Here is a 19,558-nt window from a genome sequence, read left to right on the forward strand (position 1 = left end):
GCGCAGCCAGGCAAGCTGGGGTCTGTAAAGCAGGCAGCTTCTAGGTATACAGCCTGGCGTGGGTCTGGGGTCTGGAGGAAAGGGAGACGAGGAAGCCTGGGGTTGCAGCCTGATCACAGACCAGATCCACTGGTCAGGGGTGGGCGTGGCCCATGGTGCCGCGGTGGGGCCAGAGGCCAGCAGGCTGCACCCCTGCAGGTTCCTTCCTAGGACTATGAGCTGTAGCATGTGGATGGGTGAGGGGAGGGAGTGGCTACAGGTCGCATGTGAAGGCTTTGACCTTCGAGATCCAGAGAAGTGAGAGGCCTTAAAGGCCCAGAGAGAACAAATATGCAAAATGGCTCAAGAAAGCAGGGCCCTTGTGTGTGCGTGTGTGTGTGTGTGTGTATTGTGTGTATTGCATGTGTTGTATGTGTATGTATGTATGTTGTGTGTATGTTGTGTGTTGCAAGTGTATGTGTGCGTCGTGTATGTATATGTTGTGTGTGCATGCATGTGTGTTGCGTGTGTATGTATGTTGTGTGTGGTGTATGTTGTGTGTGTATATGTTGTGTGTGTGTGTGTGTGTGTGTGTGTGTATCTCAGATGGGTTGGATCAGGATCAGGAAGCTCCACATTCTAAATAAGCTGCATTCATTTGTCAAATACTGTTCCAAAGCCACACTTGATGTCCTTTCCTGACCTTCTGCTGCCTTCAAAACCTCTGGCCCCCATCCAACACCACATATTTCCTCCCACAACTCCTCGGCGTGTACACTGTACTCCAGTAGAAGTGGTGGCATTAATGGCCGCATAGCCATTAATGTTTATTGAGCACTTATTCTGTGTCTGGGTTTGCTCAGCACCTTATAGCAAGATCCCATTCGATCCTAGTGATGCCTCTGTGAAGTAGATATTATTCTACCCATTATACGATTGGGAAAACTGAGGCCTAGTGAGGGTGAGTCATTCTTCACAAAGCTAAACAGCCAGTGAGTCACTGAACTGGGAGAATGTGACTCCAGAACCCACTCGCCCATTCTGCCTCCTGTTCCTCTTCATTTCCCTTCCTCGCCTCACCTTTTCCTACCTCCTGGCCTTGGTTGACTGTCCTGTTCATCTTTCCCATACCCTTTTCGTCTCCCCTCAACCAGTGGGAACGCTGGTCCTAGTGCGTGCAGTGTGGTGTAGAGACATGGCCTGGATTTAGATGGACCGAATGGCCAGTTCCACTTTGCACCTCTCCTTCATGGCCTGGCCTCCTTGGAAGGAGTTTTGTACTCCCTTCAGGCTGTTTAGAAAAGAAAGGCCCCTCCTTTTGCTTTCTCAGCTCCGTGAGAATTATAAACTCCATCGATCATTGCCAAGGTCTCCAGGCTGCCCTCAGACACAGCAGGCCGCAGACGATGCTCAGGCACGAGGTGCTTGAGGAGGGCCATGCAGCCATGTGGTCCCGTGAAGGGGCAGAAGAAAGAGGAGGCCAGCACAGGGTTTCTATTTCAGGTTTTTACTTGAACCCAGTCTTGTTCCAGAAGGGATGTAGGGCAGCCTAGCAGGATACATAAAATATAACATGATAGCGTATTAAAACTGGGAGAGAGATTAAGAAAGAAAAACAAGGGTGGAGGCCCTAAATGGAGCCAGGAATGAGGCTAATGATGTATACCGTAATGACCTGTATGTGCGCTTTTAGTACGTGGGGTCCACACCTGGCAGCCCCTGGGAAGGGCCAGCCTGGGCAGCTGCCAGCGCGTTCTGTCCGTAACGTGAGAAGTCCCAGGTAGGTCAGCCCTTCTGGGTACTGACCCCGGACGAGAGACTTCCCGGAGGTCCTCATAAGGAGGATACTGTGTGGTGGGTTTGCTCACCTGCTGTCAGTCAGCCTCTCTGCCGGCCAGACTCCTACTGTCCTGGGGGACGCAGACGGGAAATGGTGTTGCCGTGTTTTCCATTCCAGCTTCTATCGTAAAGTGGGGATTTGTTTTAAAACGTGAAATTGGATGTGCAAAGGTTCACGGCAGGGCCTCTGAAAACCTCCAAGTAACTGGGATCGATGGAAGTGTAGGCAGACACCTATGTTGTCGTGAGATGTCAGTGCCAAGGGGCATTTTTTTTACCAAGTGTGGGGGAGCCCGGAGAAGGGAGGAATAACGGGCTTGTCTGGGAAGAAAAGAAGACAAATGAGGCAGTTGGGGCATGTATGGGTGCACCGGCGTGAACAGGTGCTTTTCATGCTTGTGGGTTAATTGCTATGAACGCTTTATTTTGAAAATGTCCAAGCCTGTAGAAGAGTGATAGTATAATGAATACCCTGTGATATCGACACTTTGGAAGAGTTTAGGCCACTTGTTTGCAGAATGTTCCACAGTTTCCATTGTTTCCTCGTGATCCATTCAGGTTATAGTTTTTGGGTTCAGACATTGTGTCTTTCTCATTGTGGACGGCAGAAGGCACAGATGTCTGTTTGTCTTTTACCAGATGGTTTTACCAACAGTTAATGATTCTTGCTTGTATCAATCATTATTCATAGTTTAAAATGATTTTTAACTATTCCTCCTACCTTTATTACTTGACATTCTTTTTTTAAAAAAAAGTTTTTTAAAAAAGTGCTCAGTTTGGCCAGTGTGGCTCAGTTGGTTGGAGCCTCGTGCTGTACACTGAAAGGTTGAGCGTTTGATTCCTGGTCAAGGTTGTGGGTTTGATCCACTGTTCGGCGACGTATGGGAGGGAGGCAACCGATTGGCGTTTCTCTCTTGTGTTGATGTTTCTTTCTCTCGCTCCCCTCTCTCTAAAAATCAGTGATTTAAAAAGAATTTTTTAAGTGCTCAAATTCACCCCCACCCCATCCCCCATTTACAGTTTATTTTTAGTATCAGTATGGACTCATGAATTCTTCTTCTCTTCCATGTGTTCTAGTCTGTTACTGTCATTTTTTTTTTTTTTTATGTTTAAATGGCTCTAGAACTGACCAGTGTGCACTTGTTCACACTGGCTTCTTCTTATTGTTTTAGCACTTCCTTACTTTCTGATGCAAAAAGGTGTTCCAGCCATCTCTCTTAGGAGCTCTGATTCATTTTAGTGGGTAATGGTGTTTAGAAACCAGGATCTCCAAGTGGTAGGTGTGCACATTGTGACTGGGGTTTCCTTGCCTTTAGGCCTGACCTGGATTTTGAGAGATGAGTTGAAATGAGTGGCCTATGGAGTCAGGAATTGAGGGAACACAAATCGCAAGCTGTGGGCACAGCATGTACAAAGACCCAGGGGCACAGGTATAATGTTGAGGCTGGGGAAGTAACAGGAAATAGCAGAAGTAGAGTGTGCTTAGAAGGAAAAGTAGAAGAAGATGCCAGAAAAATAGTCACTTTCCTCCTGTTCTAGGATGTTATGGACCTTAAGGTACTCTTGATTCAATAGCAGTTCTTTCCAGGAGTAAAAATATGTACCTGGATCCTAAGATTCCTCTTGACACCAGAAATATTTAATGAGCTCGGCTTGTATAATTATTTTATAAATACTGGTAGTCTGGTTTTTGGATCATAAATAAAACCAAAGATTCCCCCCAAAATATAAAATGCTATTGAACCAGTCTGTGATTCTTAAAGTCTTTCTATTGGAACCAAAGTAGACCATGAAAAACTATGCTGAGTGGCCCAATATTTCCCTATGACCCAGTTCCTACTTGACCTTCTTCATTCCTTGTCTCCTGAGCACCTCTACAGCAGTGCTGTCCCTCACTTGTGTTGTGTTCAGGTGACTTTTAATGTTCATGGGGTCCCAACATTACATTCATTTTATTCTAATGTTACTTAAAAAGGTGTACACCTAAAGCTAGAGAGAAACAACCAACGCATCTTATAGCTTTTAAACAACGATAAAACCAAGACAGATTTACAAACATAAAATGAACAAGAACTACACAAACCAACAGAACTCAAATCAAGAAAGTCAGCTTACCGTGTTGGATGATGTTCTCCTGGGACTAGGCTGGCCATGGTAGTGACGACAGAGACAGATTGTTTGGCCTATGGCATGCCTACGCGCCTGTGGGTATCTGTATTTTCTTTGTCTCTTTGAAACACTGGGAAATCGTTTGTTGGTGCAATGGCCATGATGTTTCTTGGTCTTTTCTTTGCCCAAATGCATCATGTACATGTTAAGTTTGCATTGGTTCTTTCTTCACAGGCTAATGTTAAGCAGTAATAACTGGTGTTGTACAGTCAGCTGCTACTGTGTAACAAGCCACCTCCAAATTCAGTGGCATGGAACAGGAGTCAGCCAACTTTTTGTGTAAAAGGCCAGATAGTCAATGTTTTAGGCTTTGTGGACCATGCAGTGTATGTCACAACTACGCAATTCTGCCATGGTGGCGTGAGAGCAGCCACAGGTGGGGCAGGTTCTACTGCAACTTCATTGATGGGTACTGAAATTGGAATTCCAAATAATCTTCACACGATGAAACCGTCTTCTTTTGATTTATTTTTAACCATTTGGAAGTGTACAAACTATTCTTAGCTGGTGGGCTGTACAAAAGCAGGTGGCGGGCTGGATTTAGCCTGCAGGCCATAGTTTGCTGACCCCAGTGTAGAACAACAATCCTTATTCCTGCCCATATATGTGCCGTTGACTGGCTCGGTGGACTTAGCTGGGCGTGGCTGGGCCGCTCTGCCTCCAGCTTCAGTCCAGGGAGTGTGGCTCCTCCTGGTGGAGCTAGGTGTGCTCCACGTGTGCTGGTTCTGGACTCATATCATTGAGGTATTCGTATCTGGGGCTGGAGATTAGGCGCTTGAGCTTTGAAGTCCTGGCCCCATGATTAGCAGGGTAGCCCTGGACAAGTCACCTGGCTCCCTGGAATAACGCTTCTGGCAAAGGCAGAGGCCCTGGAGGGCAAGCCCATCCTCACAAGTACATTTCAAGTCTTTGCTTGCATCATGTGTGTTAACATCCCATTGGCCAAACAAATAATCTGGCTGAATCCAAGGTCAAGGAGCAAACTACTGCAGAGTCATCCATCCGGCCAAGGGCTGTAGGGAGGGGCAAGAACTGGGGCCAAGAATTCATTCTACCACAAGTGCCAACTCGGTCACAGCACACTACTTTGTGTGGATGGAAGTCTCGTGGTTAGTCCCTTATGTTGATATTTTTAAATGAAAACATTGAATGAAAAATTCTTAGAACTTTCAGATCTTGAGACTATATCCAAAGACCCTACGTTGAGAAACAACAATTTCGAATAAACTTCCTAGCTTTAATCATAGGGAATTTGGGGTTTTCTCGTGTTTGAAAGTTCCTCCAGTAGAGGTCTTGTCTGATCTACACCCCTGGAGCCTATTTCAGAACCCCTAAACCTCGGTTGGTCCTCAGCAAGTGCTAGGTCGGGTTGTTGCTTGATGATAACACAATAGCAACAACAATAGCTGCCATTTATTGGGCACTAAAAGATTTGTGTGTCTTAACTCTACATCCTCACAAGCATACTATGAGTTAGGTACTGTTGTGTTCCTGGTACAGATTGGGAAACTGAGGCTTAAAGAGCCAGGTGACTTGTCCAGGGCTACCCAGCTAATCGAGGGACCAGGACTTCAAACCAAAGCTCAAGCTCCTAATCTCCAGCCCCAGATATGAATAGCTCAATGAACTTGGTCCCCCCACTCATGTGGGAACCTCCTGTTTCTCTAGAGAATACTTTTTAGGCCGAAGATATAAGATTGTTTCTTTTTTCTTATCTGATTGCTGCTGGTGAATATGTGGCAGATTTAATTTTTTTAGCAGCTTTATCGAGATATAAGTCACATACCATACAGTTCACCTATTTAAAGTGTAGAATTCAATGGTCTTTAATATATTCATATATATGCAACCATCTCCTTAAGAAGAAATGCTGTCTTTTAGCTGTCACCCCATCTCTTCTCCTCCCTCCCTCCCAGCCCTAGGCAACCACTAATGTACTTTCTGTCTGTATAGATTTCTTTGTGCTGTGCATTTCATATGAATGAGATCATACAGTATATAGTCTTTTGTGACTGGCTTCTGTCACTTAGCTTAATGTTTTCAAGGTTGTAACATGTATCATTTTTTATGGCCAAATAATATTCCATCGCATAGATATACATTATGTTTATCCATTCACCAGTTGATGGACAGTTGGATTGTTTTCACTTGTTAGCTATAATGAATAATGCTGCTATAAACACTTGTGTACAGGTTTCTTTGTGGGCTTATGTTTTTATTTCTCTTGGGTACATACCAAGGAGTGGGATTGCTGGGTCACGTGGTAACTCTGTATTTAATCATTTGAGGAACTGCCACACTGTTTTCCAGAGTATCTGGACCATTTTACATTCCTACCAATAATATATGAGGGCTCTGATTTCTCTACATCCTTGCTGACATATGTGGTTATTTGACTTTTTAATTCTAGCCATCCTAGCCTGTCCATGGACAGCAGGTTAGGGACCCAGATCTGAATCATCTCAGAGGCGTCCCTACAGCTTAAGTGTTCCTGTTTCTGGGTGTAGCAGATGCCAGAGTTCAAATTCAAATTCAGGCCAGCCTCTCTATCTCTCTGCTTCTCTGTTTGCTGGACTGGGAAGTAGCTGGAGAACAGAAATGATGCTGTCTGCCTCCTGGGGTTCTGGGAGGAGCATCTGAGATGTGAGGTACGAAAGCACTTTGTCAACCATGAATGGCTTCACAAATCATTTTTGTGAGCGCTCTGCTCTAAGACGAGGTGTAGGGCTGAAAATCAAAATGTTTTATGGGTTTGATGGATTCCTGGAAAGTTGCAAGCAAATCAGGTTTTTGAAAATTCAATCTCCGCTGCATTTGGTTATGTCATCATTTAGGAGAGGCCATCAGTGAATCCTCGATTGCAGCAGACATTCTGTGGCAAAGCAGAATATTCCTCCTTATTAAATGCATGTTCACACAGCAAATTTGCTCAAACCAGAGGAGAAGATGGGAGTTCACAGAGGATTCCAGGACATTTCTGGTTGATTCTGACAAGGTCATTAGGGGGAGCTTGCGGGTAGCATCCCTCACTCCGCAGAGTGCTTAAGAGCATGGGCTATCCTGACAGAGACCTGATTTTGAACTCCAGTTTCCCCATGCATTTCCTTTGTGGCCTTGGGCAAGTTACCTAGCAACCCTGAACCTCAGTTTCCTAATCTATAAAATGGGGATGATAATAGTAGCTACTTCATAGAGTTGTGAGAATTCACGAGACAGAGTACTTGGCACCATGGAATTGCTCTATGAATGGCAGCTGTTGATGTGTTAGTATTGATGCCTTTATTAAATAACACCATGGTCAGGATGAACATTATGGTTCACATGGACCATGCTTGACCCAGGGGGCTGAAACTCATGCTTTCATATTATTTTCTGAGGATCTGTTCACACGCAATCTTAGTGTTAGACAGACTTAGAGGTTGTTTAGGACAGATTTGCATTCAGTGGAGAAATCTTTCCTTCAGCCTCAGACTGAGGTCACCTAGCTACTGCTTAAATTCCTCTGGTAACAAGGAGCTCACCACCTCACAACACCAGCATCTTCCAAGTGCATGCTGGTCCTGGTCCTGCCTCCCCAGTGTGGCAGTCCTTCCTACACTGATGATGGCTCTGCTTTCTCTGGCCTCTTCTTCTCTAGGCTAAGGGATCCCATTACCATGCTGACCATCCTTCTCTGATCAGGTCCAGGTTGTGAAAGTCCTTTTCGCATCTCAGTTCTCAGAGCATGGGCTGGTCTCAGAATTGCCAGGCTCAGAGGGTCCAAGGAGTTGAACTCCAAGGATAATAAAAGGGAGGACTCTGGGAAACCAGGCTTCTGGGGGCTTGGTCCCAAACATCTGGCCCTGGGTGGCCAGGATCATCTCAATCCAGGACTGGAGGACCATATCCTGATCTCCATTTAGGTAGCCTGGGCTCATCCCTGACAAATGACATGGTCTACATGCCCTGTGTGATCCTGCCAGTCGCTGTTCCCTTTGCCTAGAACACCCTGGCCCTCCTCTTCTTCCAGATCTCAGCTTAGCCCTAGCTGGTTTGGCTCAGTGGATAGAGTGTTGGCCTGTGGACTGAAGGGTCCCGGGTTTGATTCCAGTCATGGGCACATGCCCGGGTTTCAGGCTCAATCCCCAGTAGGGGGTGTGCAGGAGACAGCCAATCAATGATTGTCTCTCATCATTGATGTTTCTATCTCTCTCCCTGTCCCTTCCTCTCTGAAATCAATAAAAATATATTTAAGAATATTTTAAGGAAATAAAAGGATCTCAGCTTAGTTCCACATCCCCAAGAAGGTCCTCAACTGACTCCCAGGTACAGGGCTGCAGCTTAGAGTTCCCATATTCCACAGAATTCCTCACCACAGTACTGACCAGGTGATATCACAGTGTATCCCCCTGGACTGTGAGTTTTGTGAGAGCAAAGACCTTCTCTGCCTGGATTACCATTTCATCCTAAGATCCGTGGCTGCTTCCTCAGTGATATTTATGGAATGAATGAGTGCTTAATTTGAGAAAAATCCTGCTTGGTGGGAAAGATAAGCCAACAAACATCCCTCAGTTAATCTCTGGATCTGAACCCAGCAACAGAGGTCGTAGGCAGCTCCCAGGTCCCACACAACTCCCACCCAGACCTCTCTGCCAGTTGACACTGCAAAAAAGGCTGACTACAACATCCCAATATTGAGCTACAGACATCCCATCGCTCAGAATTAATCATAACTAACATTTGTTCCCTTCACTAATAATCACTATCTTGATCATAGTGCTAATAGTAATCATTTGTTGAGTGCCTTCTACATCAGTCATTACAGCAGTGCTGTGAGGTTAGCTTTTAGTCCATTTTATAGATAATGAAACTGAGGCATGGCCAGTGAAGTCACCTGCCCAAGGCCGCTCACCTGTAAGTGGAGAAGGGGGGGCGGGGGGGCTGAGGTTCTAGCCAGTTCCTCTGGTTCTATGGCTTGTATCACCCATACAAGGTATTCCTGCACTTGGCTTCCAGGTCCACAGATGCTTCTCATTCGCCCCTAGGAGAGAGAGGAGTAATCAGAAAATGATGATGGATAGGGATAAAGGATGGGGTTCTATGAGATTCTAGGAGAGGGTCCTTGAAGACTGGGGCATTGTCTGGGGAGACTGCTGGGGAGGGGAACTGAGCTGCATGTTTTCTCTTGTTGTCTGAGAGTTTTAAACCACAAGGTAGTATCCTATATAATAAAAGGGTTATATGCAAATTGACCCTAACAGCAGAATGACTGGTCACTATGACACGCACTGACCACCAGGGGCAGACGCTCAATGCAGGAGCTGCCCCCTGGTGGTCAGTGCGCTCTAACAGGGGGAGCTCTGCTCAGCCACAAGCCTCTCCCTGGGAGTGCTAAGGATGTCCGACTGTGGCTTAGGCAGGGAGCAGGCCTAAGCCAGAAGTTGGATATCCCCCGAGGGCTCCCGGGCTGCCAGAGGGATGTCTAACTGCCAGCTTAGGTCCAATCCCCCAGGGAGTGGGCCTAAGCCAGCAGGTGGATATCCCCCAAGGGGTTCTGGACTGCGAGAGGGCACAGGCAGGCTGAGGGACCTCCTCCCGCCGCAAGTGCACTAATTTTCATGCACTGGGTCTCTAGTCCTATATAATTAAAGCCTAATATGCTAAGTGTCTTGTCAGCCAATCAGCCGGTCTACCAATCAAAGTGCAATATGCTAATGGTATGCTAAGGCCGCTCAACCACTTGCTATGATGTGCACTGACCACCAGGGGGTAGACTCTCCAACCAGTAGGTTAGCTTGCTTCTGGGAACTGGCTGATCAGGACTGAGCAAGATGGGCCAGACATGCCCTGGAACTCTCCCCCAGTCCCTCCCCAGCTGGCCAACCTCCCGCGTCTCTCCCCGGCCCCAATCATGCACCAGTGGGATCCCTCAGCCTGGCCCGTGACCTCTTGCAATCTGGGACCCTTCAGGGGATTTCAGAGTGCTGGTTTCAGCCCGATCCTGCAGGCCAGGCTGAGGGACCCCATGGTGCATGAATTCATGCACTGGACCTCTAGTAGTCTCATAAATAGACAAAGCAAAAGCCTCATCGCCCTCATCTCTTTCCTTCACTCCAGAGGTAGAGTTGAGAGTTTGAAATGTATCTTCAATGCACATATCAACAGAGGCACAACGGGGTGCTGATAAAGGCTTAACAACCTGCCAGCAAGGTTATATGTCCCAATTTCCTGGGTTTATGTAAATGCTCCCACCATGGCTGATTTCAAGCTGCCAAGATAAAGGCACTGCACGAGTAGGGGGAAGAGAAATACAATGGCAACTATTACATAGTATTTCTATTGTATAGGTACAGTAGATGCCAATATCTTCAAGAACATAGATCATAGTAAAATGTAGGAAAATTATTAGGGAAGTGCTAAGCTTTGAGAGTTTACTACCTTTTAAAAATATGACTTTCTGAATTGTAAGTTTAGATAATTTAATTTTATAATGGCTGGGTTTAACGACTGGTTCGTGAAACTCTGGAATATTTTGCAGTCGTCTCTCACAGGCAGTACAAGCCAGCTCCAGCTCAACACTCATTTCCTTTTTACTAAAATAGTAACATTCTTCAAATTTTTTTCTTTAACTTGCTTTTTATTTACAAGATTCTTTACCCAATAATTCATTCACTCGACCAATATTCTACCAGGTGCTATGTGCCCTCATGATGCAGTCACCGTGTGCTTTGCCTTCATTAGCTTATGGTCTAGTGAGGGAGACAGTTTGTTACCAAATTGATAAGTAGATAAACACCATCAATAACAAAAATGCACCTTGTAAGTAGGTCTCTAACAAGATGTAACAGGACGATGTCATAGTAAAAACGCTGAGTCCGTAGGTGTATGGAGGTCAGGGTGTGGCAGGGTGGAAACTCCTTTCAGTCAGGCCAGGAGGAGCTTCTAGATGACAGGAACTGAGACCCAAAGGATGAGAAGGGACCAGCCATGCCAAGTTTAGTGGGAATAGGGAGCAGAGGATATGTTCCTTGGAGCCATTTTGTGAACTTTACAGACACACAGAACAGTTCTGTCCATCGCTCTTAGAACAGTTCTTGTAGAGTGAAAATCGGGAGGCTCCCTACCAGCTTCAGAGTGGGGATTACCCTTGGGGGCAGGGAGAGAAGGAGAATGAGTTAGAGGCAGTGATGGTCTTCAATCACATCTTGGTATTTTCTTAAAACGAGAGGAGGGAGAGGTGTGGGACAAATTTGGGTGGTGGTAATTTTCCTTGGCTCTAGCTGGTGGGTACCAGCTATCAGCTGCATTATTCTTTATAATTTCTGATGCTTGAAATATTTCGTGATTATTATTGTTTTAAGAATGGGGGGAAAGAGGTGGTAGGCAGCAGACCCAACCAGTGTAAAGGTTCACTCTCAAATCATCATGGCAGCAGAAAAGTGAAGGGAGAAGAGGCTCGAGAGACGCTGAGGAGGCAGCCAGGGACCAACTCAACTGGGTCTTGAAGGCTATGACCCTAAGTCGGAGTTTTATTGTAGGTGCAGTGGATGCCACATTGAGCTGGAGAGAGACATGTCTGATTTATATCGATAAATGATTCCTCTGGCTGCTTTGAAGAGAATCGGTGGAGAGTTAAGAATGGCATCAGGGAAGTTATTTAGGATCTCTTGCAGTTGTCTAGATAAGAGCTGGTGATGGCTTAGACCAGGGGGAAGCAGGAAGCTGTGGAGAGGAACATTTTTGAAACCTGATTTGAAGGACTTGCTGAGGGATTAGATATTGGGGGTGGGGGAGCAGGATTGAGAGAGGGAGGGATGAGGGCAACTTTCTTTAAAAAAAACACACACACACACAATTTTATTAAGATACTAGAGGTCTGGTGCACGGATTCATGCACCAGTGGGTCCCTTGGCCTGGTCTGTGCCCTCTCACAATCTGGGAACCCTCAGGGGATATCGGACTGCTGGTTCCTGCCCAATTCCCATAGGCCAGGCTGAGGGACCCCATCCGTGCATGAATCTGTGCACCAGGCCTCTAGTATGCATATAAGATGTTTCATTAATTTCTTCCCCCCTTCCCCTCCCCGCTTCCCTCTGAGATTCATCAGTCTGTTCCATGTTTCCATGCCTGTGCATTGAGCATCTGCCCCTGGTGGTCAGTATGCGTCATAGATACCGGTCAAACGGTCGCTTAGGCTTTTATTTTTATAGATTCTAGACCTCGTGAGGTGGCTCTGCTCCACTGAGTCCTCAGAGAACCAAGCTTGATCTAGCTCATCACTCTCTCTATGCTTGGATTATCCTCACAGTTCAAGTTGGTAGCTAGAGCTCCAGCTATCACATCTGCATTCTAGGCAGCAGGATGGTAGAAGGGCCTGTATCAGTTGTCTTTTGAAGAAGTTTTCAGGGCACATGACACTTTCACTTACATTCTATTGGCCAGACCTTAGCTAGAGAAGAAGCCAAAAAATGTATTCTGTTATTACAGGTAGTGAGGTGCCCAGCTGTAATTCTGGGGTTTTGTTACAATGGGGATAACAGATAATGAGGGATAATCAGCAGTCACGGGCTTACGATCCCCTCCAAGAAATAAAGGAAGGAGAACATCCATTAAAGAGATCAAGACAGTGGGTTTTTGTTTGTTTGTTCATTTGAAAAACTTTGCTCTTAGAAAGACAGCTGTAAGAGAATGAATAAACAAGCTACAGACTAGATAAAAATGTTTGTAAATCATATATCTGATAAATGACCTGATTCCAAAATATGTATTTTTAGAAAGAGAGAGGAAGAAAGAGAAAGAGAGAAATACATCTATTTGTTGTTCTACTTGTTTATATATTCATCGTTTGATTCTTTTATGTGCCCGGACTAGGGATCAAACCCACAACTTTGGTGTATCGGGATGATACTCTAACTAACTGAGCTACCCAGCCCGGACCCAACATATATTTTTTAAAACTCTCAAAATTCAACAATAAGAAAAAAAACCCACAATTTAAAAAATGGGAAAAAGATCGGAACTTACACTTCTCCAAAACAGATATGCAGCTGACAAATATGAGATTATAGAGGCCATAGGGAAACTGTTGGGGGTGATGGATATGTTTGTTTTCTTGATTGTGATAATGGATGCATACATTTCTGAGAACTTATCAAATGGAACATTATATGTCAATTACACTTCAATAAAGCTGTTAGAATAGGAAAAAGAAGGAACATAACATGAAACAAAAAGGCAGAGTAAGAAAAGATGGATGTGAAATAAAAACAATTAAAAATTCTGAGAATGAAAAATATTCATTGCATTGAAAGTACTCATTGAAAAGAAAAGGAAAGAAAGGAAGAAACTCTATAGATGGACAACCTCTGGACTGGGTGCAGTTAAAGAGAAAATTAGTGAATTGGGAGAGAGGTTGAGAAATTTTCCCAAAGTATTGTCCAGAAAGAGAAAAACATGAAAGGGCAGTTGAAAGACATGGGGAATAGATTGAACTACTCCAAAATATGTTCAATAGAAACTATTCAATAGGAGACTGGAGAGAATGATTGAGAAGCTATACTCAAAAGCATAACAGCTGAGAATTTTTCAGAATTAAAAAAAGAGATTTAAGTCCTAATCAAATAATATGCTTGCTCATCAAGTAATGCGCACATTTTATAAAAGTGAATCTCCACTTCAGGACCACATGGTGAAAGTACAGAAAATCAAGAATAAGGAGAAAGTCTTAGAATGCACCATAGACAGGTTATCCTCAAAAGAACCTTAGACTAAGAGTGGGCTGCTGAAGAGCCCATGGCAGCCTTCTTGACAGTCCTCAGAAGCACTGAAAAAGAATAAAACTTCATCTGCTTAAAATTGCCTACCCAGCTGAACTCAGGAATGGTGATGAAAGAATGACAGTTTCACAGAAGGTAAAGGGGCCCAGCCCAAACCCCGAGGCTCTTGAACGTTCAGAGATTTGGGAGAGGAGGAGCCCTCTCAAACCATGTATGTCTAGATGTCTAGTCCTTCAGAGAAAGCCTCTGTCTCCCACAGAAACGAGAGAGAGGAGAGAGAGAAAAAGAGAGAGAGAGAGAGAGATAGAAAGAGAGAGAGAGAGAGAGATGAATTTTACTGCTGCTGGCTCAGGCCTGGGTTTCAGCCCTGCAGCAGTGGGGGCACTGTGGCGGGAGGGCAAAAGGAAGTTTCTGGATGGTAGCAGATGGAGCCAGGCCCTGGGCCCTGGTTTTGGGAGGAGCCCAAGAATATGAGAGCCCCCTGTAGAATGGCCCATTCTAAACTCCTTCTCTGTCTTCCAGATTGTGGACAAGAACAACCGCTACAAGTCCATAGACGGGTCAGACGAGACTAAAGCCAACTGGATGAGGTGAGTCCTGCTCTCTGCTGACTTCCCGGGAGACTTGCCTGGACTCTGGAAAGAGACAGGGGAGATGCTGGGCCTGTGGGGTTTCCAGTGGTGGGGACCCCCAAAGGCACTGGGACTGCTGTTTGCAGGGTTTGAGATGTGTCTAGCTCTAGGCGACCCTCTAGCTCCCCCAGTCTTCCATCAGGGGGCTCTGGAGGAGGCCTGTGGCCAGACAGGTGGGATACAGGGACCCCTAGAGATGGGGTCTGGCGTACCCAGGCCCCTGGCTCCTGGCCACATTCCCTCCACCCAGGGCTGCGCCGCCTCTCGCAGGGCAGATCCTGCTGGAGTGGTGCAGGACTCACCCAGGGCAGCCACCGCAGTTGTCTCGATGGCTCCATGGAGAAGGAGGCTTCCGGCAGTCTTCAATGGTGCTTGAAGCCCAGGCATGAGTACTTCCAAGAGTGGTTTTACTGTGGTCCGGTGTTTGGGACAGGAGTTTGCGCCAGAAGGCTCCTTTATGGCCAGCCAAGGAGAGCAGGCGACTGGCCAGGGTCGCCCAGGGGCGGCTGAGCTGAGCTGGAACTCTGAAGGCTCCCCTTTTGGTTCTGTGCTGCTGGTCTGTGCCATGTGCCGGGGCCCCACCCGGGGGGTCTGTGGGAGGGTGTGGGAGGTCTGACTTGCCTTGTTGCCCTTTTGGTGGCCTCTCTCTGGGACTTGGGAGTGGTGATGGAGGTTTGGATCTGGGTTGGGAGGGAAGGGAGGCCTCGGATGGCTGGACCCAGGCCACAGCCACACCATGGATGGGGCCCTCTGTGGGCGTCTGTGCAGTTCTGTAACTCGTGGACACTGGGGGCTGGGAGTGTGCTTGGAGGAAGGGCAGTTAGGGACTTCCTAAGAGGAAGTTTGCTGTACTCAAACAATGAGACTTTCCAAGCAAATGAGGAGTAATTGGTTTGAGGTGGGGAGGGTGTGACATTGTCTCCCGTCCCCTCTCTGTGGCTTCACTGCGCCCCTGTGCTCCCACCTGAGCCTCAGCCACGCTCTGAAAGTGGCTTCAGGAAGGCAACCCCCCCTCCTGACTTTCTTCTCCCCGACCGCTGGGTGCAGTCAGTTCAGCACATGCGATTCACCGCCCGTTCCTGAGCACCTACAGGGAGCCAGAGCCTGTACCAGGCGCCCTGCCCTCCCAGGACACACCTTCCACCACGGAAACTGCTCTTTCTGAAACCATGTGCTTCGGGGCCCAGATGAAAGAGGAGGGGCCTTGGAACTGAGCCTTCGAAGGGGCCAGGCTTTTGTTTGAAGGCACGGTGAGCAAAGGCATAGCAGTGGGACCACAGGTCCGCTGAGCCATCGGATGGCTGTGTGGCGCGGGCCCCTGGCCTGTGCTCCTGCCCCTGTTGCTGTAGGGGCTGTCGGCGAGCCAAGGAGAGTGTGTCTGAGACAGTCTGGTTCAGGCCTTCCTGCACCGTCACTTCAGACATTTTGTCGGGGGGAGCTGATTCTGTCCTACTTTCCCACCCATCTCTGGTCTTGCAGCTAGGGAACGAGGCTTTACCACAATTCCAAAGCAGGGGTTCATCATCTGAGCTAAGTGAATGATCACCTGGCCCCCGAGAGAGTCTGACTTACTTGGGCTGGGATGGAGCCCAGGGCACCGGTGTTCTTTAAAGTTCTCCATGGTAATTCTGATGCGCCACTAGTGTTGAGAACCACAGCTCTGTACCAGTCTTCATGCTTCCTGGGTAAACTGAGGCCCGGAGCAAGGCAAGGTCATGTGGTCAGTGGCAGAACAAGGTCATGGGGTCAGTGGCTGACCCTGGACTTGTGGGCTAGTGTTCTTCCTGCTTGTGCACAGCAGCATGGCTTCCTGAGCCCTGTGGGCGGCTTCTGCCGCCGCTACCTTGCGGTGTGGGATCTGTCCTGTTTCTGCTCCAGGCCTCCTTCTGATCCAAGATACACCAGGGTAGTCACTGCTGTGGGGTCCTCATCGCATTGAAGGCTCCAGGAGTCGGTGGGGCTCGGTGTGTGGTCGTTGCCAGGGAGATGCCCCTCTGGTGGTAGTTGGAGGGGGAAGCCAGTTCATCCTGGGAGCTTCCTTCCCCCTTAGCGTGCAGCTACCGTCTGTGCAGCTTTCCCGTTTGCAGACACTTCAGGTGCACTGTCCCTGCCTCGGGTCTTCTGAGGATCTAATGGAGTTTCTTCAAATACACGGTGGGCCGGGAGGAGAATGGGCACCCGCCTAGTGAGCGCTGCCTCTATGGCAGCCCTGTGCTAGGCGCTCTGCAGTCATGAAATCGGTGGGCTGTTTGGCCCCTGGGGTATTGGCAGTCGCTTCAGGCATGTTTGGCTGTCACAACTCTAGGGTGGATGCTGCTCAGTTCTCTTGGGCAGAAGCCACGGATGCTGATTAACTTCCTATACCGCCCAGGGCACCCCTCCCCCACTAACAAAGAAAATTTCTGCCCCAAATGCCAACAGCATTGAGATGGAAACCCCCTGCATGCAGTCCTTCTGGCGGCCCTGGGAGGTGGCACTAGATGTACCACCCTTGTTTTACAGAAACAGTTTGCAGAGGAGACTGGGCCTCTAGTCCCAGGTCTGTCCAAGGGCAAGGCCCGGCCTCAAGGGTCTTTGTGCTCCTGGTCTCTCGTTGAAGTTTCGGCAGCAGTCAGAGAAGTGAATCGGGTTCCAGGTCTCCCTCCATACCCCGAGTTCTTGTGTTGGATGGACCTTTTGGCACTAGTTAAAGGGCAGACAGAACCACACGGTGGAGGCTGAGTTCAAAGCCAGAGCAGGCGCCAGGCCAGAAGGGGGAGGGGCCACGCTGTCCCCTTGCCCAGGGCCCCTGGCTGCTCTATGCAGATGGAAGCCAAGGTCACTCCTGGTCTCCATTGAAATGGAACTCGCCGTCCAGTGGGTGCTCATGGGCTCCTCACATCCTACCCATGAGCTGCCAGAAAGCCACAGGCGCCTACATCCAAAAGGAGCCGCTGCCAGCCAGCGCTCCAGTGGGAGGGGCTTGGGGACCTAGTGGGGACTTGGGTGCAGGGGACGGGGCAGACAGCCCTGGGACAGAATAAGCTCTCTGTGACCGTACCCTAATTCCGAGCATCACCAGCAAGGCCACAGACCATGAAAGGCCACTGTGAATAGTTTCCCTGTTTAATTATTCTTCCTGCCAGCCATGCATAGAAGCAGTGGCCTAATCCTAACCCCTCTAGGCATCCTCTCTTCCTGTTCAGGGCTTTAAAGCTCTCGGACACCCCAGTGCCTTTGCCCCCTTGGAAGAATCCCCTCGGTCGGTGTGGTTGTTATTCCCTTTCCGGATGGGGAGAGTGGGCGGGGAGAGGCTGAGTGACTGCTCTGGCCGGCAAGCTGAGAGGTAAGGCCCGGAACCAGAGGCGGGCTCAGCCCAGTGCTCCCACCTGCGTGCGCCGTGTGGCTCCCCTCCTTCCGAGGAGTAGCGCGAGGACCTCTCGGTAGGAGGAGGGTGTAGTGGTGGTGAGCTGGAGAGGGCGCCCAGGTGCCTCCTGGCTCCCCAGCTGGGGGCCGGCATTAGGAAGGAGGAGGACCACCCACGTTGACAGTCATTTACCCAATTGTGCTTTGTGGGATATTGCACCCAAGGAATGTGGCACCCCTGGCCGATCGTAAGCGGAAGCCCAAGTTCTCCAAGGAGGAGCTGGACATTCTGGTCACCGAGGTGACCCACCATGAAGCTGTTCTCTTTGGGAGGGAGACCATGCGGCTGTCCCATGCCGACAGGGACAAGATTTGGGAAGGCATAGCTCGGAAAATCACCTCCGTGAGCCAGGTCCCCCGCTCCGTCAAGGACATTAAGCACAGATGGGATGACATGAAACGGAGGACCAAGGACAAGCTGGCCTTCATGCAGCAGTCCCTGTCAGGCCCCGGGGCCGGGGGCCGGGGCCCTGCCATTGTGCTCACTGCCCACGAGCGGGCCATCGAGTCAGCGCTGCTCTCGGCCCGTTCCGGGCACAGCTTCCCCAGGGCAGAACTGGATGGCACCGACAGCCCTTCGACCAGCTGTGAGTACCACCGTCTCCCCTCCCCAGGCTCCTCCCGCCTGCTCCCTAGCCTCCTCCTTGGCGGTTTCCCACTCACTTGCCTACTCCTTCTCTCTTCTGTCCCCCTCTGATTCGCCCATCTTTCCATTCTTCCCTCCTCGTCCCACTCTGTCTTCTCCACCCCTTTCCGTTCATTCATTCTAGAATATTTCCTGAACACTGCGCCAGGAGTTGTGTATAAAATCTACACCGGTCCTGCTCTCGGGGAGTTCCTAGACTCGTGGGAATAGACAAACTTTAAGTAAATAATCGCACAAGGAAATTTGTAACCAGGGAACGAGGGACCAGTACAAGGAGTCCCGAGGGCTGACTTCATGGGTGCGTGACCCTTGCCATCACTTGTAACCGGGGCTCCAAGCTGGGTTAAATGCTCTGCTGTTCTCTTCCCAAAACTCATAATAGTTTTTGAACATGGTGCCCTGCGTTTTCATGTTGCACTTGGCCCTGCAAATGATGTGGCAGCCTGTCTGAGAGTAAGCGGGGTGGAACAGGCTCTCCACCAGGGGCTGGGGAGGGCTCCCGGGAGGGACAGTGCACTGAGATGCAAAGGGTGAGCAAGAGTTAACCAGGCCGATGACTGCGTGGGGCGCAGAGGGGAGGGAGAGCCTCACAGGCAGAGAACAGCATGTACAAGGCCCCGCATCAGGAAGGCGCTTGGCACGTTCCAGGAACAGAGAAGAGCCAGGGAAGCCCAGTGGAGCAGGCGAGGGGGTGGGGGTGTGAGAGGAAGCCAGCCAAGTCTTCAGGGCCCAGGCCATGGAAAGATCAGCCCTCTCTCTCTCTCTGTCTGTTCCTAACGTCTCTATTTCTGTGTTATTTTCTGCCTTCTCCCACTTCTCTCTGCACTCTGCCTCTTGCTGCCCGCCCTGAGGCTCCCCCAGGATCCCTGCCTCTGTGCTCAGTGGGTCCCCTCTGAGTCCACACCACCCTTGTGTCCCTTCTCCCACCTCAGCACATGTTTCCCTCTCTCCCTTCTGCTTCCTGTGTCTCAGGACAGATTTTGACTCCAGGGGCTGGGGTGTTGTGTCTCCTGGCCCAGCCCTGTGTGTTTCTAGCTGGGGCTCACCAGAAAGGGGAGCAATCGAGCCCCTTCTGTGCTGGAGCTGCACCCCCTTCAGTTCTTGCTACTGCACACCCACCCCCCCACCCCTCT

General features: G+C 48.9%; 1 protein-coding gene across 3 annotated transcripts in view; it reads left to right on the plus strand.

Annotated features, from left to right (window-relative positions):
• PRDM11 (PR/SET domain 11) overlaps positions 1-19,558 on the plus strand; it is an 84,810-nt gene that overhangs the window by 40,645 nt on the left and 24,607 nt on the right. For 2 of the 3 annotated variants that reach the window (XM_070427844.1, XM_070427845.1), the window contains exon 5: positions 14,265-14,332. In XM_070427844.1, coding sequence (XP_070283945.1) covers positions 14,265-14,332 — 68 coding nt within the window. Of the gene's footprint in view, positions 1-14,264; positions 14,333-17,944; positions 18,367-19,558 lie in introns of all 3 variants that reach the window. The other variant, XM_070427846.1, reaches the window with a different exon arrangement.

The sequence above is a fragment of the Myotis yumanensis genome, unplaced genomic scaffold (genome assembly GCF_028538775.1).
Source record: "Myotis yumanensis isolate MYYU_CA2020_CCGP unplaced genomic scaffold, mMyoYum1.0.hap1 SCAF_10, whole genome shotgun sequence".
NCBI classification, from domain to species: domain Eukaryota; kingdom Metazoa; phylum Chordata; class Mammalia; order Chiroptera; family Vespertilionidae; genus Myotis; species Myotis yumanensis.